This window comes from Schistosoma mansoni (genome assembly GCF_000237925.1).
Source record: "Schistosoma mansoni, WGS project CABG00000000 data, supercontig 1732, strain Puerto Rico, whole genome shotgun sequence".
In the NCBI taxonomy this organism is placed as follows: domain Eukaryota; kingdom Metazoa; phylum Platyhelminthes; class Trematoda; order Strigeidida; family Schistosomatidae; genus Schistosoma; species Schistosoma mansoni.
Window position 1 is genome coordinate 1 of NW_017386700.1, and position 1,446 is coordinate 1,446.

Here is a 1,446-nt window from a genome sequence, read left to right on the forward strand (position 1 = left end):
CAATGAAGTAGTAATACTAATACCCCTTTAAAAAACAGTGTGGATCAGAGGCGCGTACATAAACTTTTACACTTGATAAACGAAATACATCGAAGTTTACACAATTCAGACATTCATTGCTCACGTTGATCAGAAGAGCTAAAACCAGTAATGTGAAATCGTAAATATAATTTTGTTTCTCTAGTCTGTTAAACAGAAGAATCCAAACAAATAGATGTAAGTGATACTTCTCCAAATTATTGGAGAAAAAATAGGCAACCAAGTGCATGAAAATACACTTATAATGAGGAAGAAATCAATGGAGGGGATTGTTCGATAGTATCGCAAATATCTTTTACCATTTTGTAGACCGATCAATCAATAAATTATCTCAATTCCATGTGATTTATTTGACATAGAAATGTTTCCCAACAGAAATTGTCTACTAGATAAAAACTAAGTTTGAACATTTCCGTCCCAAAATATAATAAACTGTAGTCATGAATGAAAGCTTAGAGTATGTTATGTTATGTAAATTCTTATGTTCAACAAATTGTTATTCATGTTTAAAACTCACTTCTGGTTGAGCAAAATTGGAGTTTTTCAAATTTGCAAGTCCAAATTTCTCAGTCAAAGAATATACATTTGTAGATTTATTTATTACAGGACATGGATAACACACCAGTTGTCGGGTCACGTCTGAATGAAATAAGTATGATATACCGGGTCGTCGAAAATATAAGAATAACATTAACCGAAATGCAAGAATAGACCAAATTTCATTAGATTTTGCACGTTTAATAATATTACTGTTCATTATCACTGAATTAGGCAAGTGGACATCAAATACGTGCTTATCATTAGCATCAGAGATGTTAATCAATCCACTTATAACTTCTAGTAACAATATACAACATTCTGACCACTGTACAACAGCAATATCAAGTAGTGGGACACGTTTTGAATATAAACTGTTCAGGGTCTGTGTAAAGATAACAGGCAAGAAAATGACTCGTTAGAATAATGGAAATATCTGTAAATCAACTTGATGAATTACAAATAGTTAATGGCCAGAAGTGAAATACATGAAACATATACTTTTAAATCTAGGTCTCAACAGTTTGAGTTTAACCTTAACTCAGTAAGAATAGGTCAAAATAGTTCTAAAAGCCAAATGGACTAAATTATGAGTTCTAAAACGATAGCAGCTAGGGTCTAAATCTTCATTGAATATACAATGTACATCTAAGTTCAGGCATCCAATAGTTGTAATGTTCTTAATAATAGAAAACATGTTTAAGACTATATTTTTATTAATCACCAAATGACACCAGAACCTGGCAAATGTTAAATCGCAAAAATAAACACAATGTTATGACGGTCCTTTTCCTTTTTACACGATTAAGACGTTAATTTACCTTAGACAAATATCGACACTAGATTACTTCCCAGTATCTACTCTACAGG

General features: G+C 31.5%; 1 protein-coding gene across 1 annotated transcript; it reads right to left on the minus strand.

Annotated features, from left to right (window-relative positions):
• Positions 1–535: 535 nt before the first annotated feature.
• Positions 536–796, minus strand: Smp_172720 (hypothetical protein; the record flags this gene model as incomplete). Its single annotated transcript, XM_018792069.1, has 1 exon — positions 536–796. The coding sequence occupies one exon, from the start codon at positions 794–796 to the stop codon at positions 536–538; it is 261 nt and encodes an 86-aa protein (XP_018644393.1).
• Positions 797–1,446: the final 650 nt, after the last annotated feature.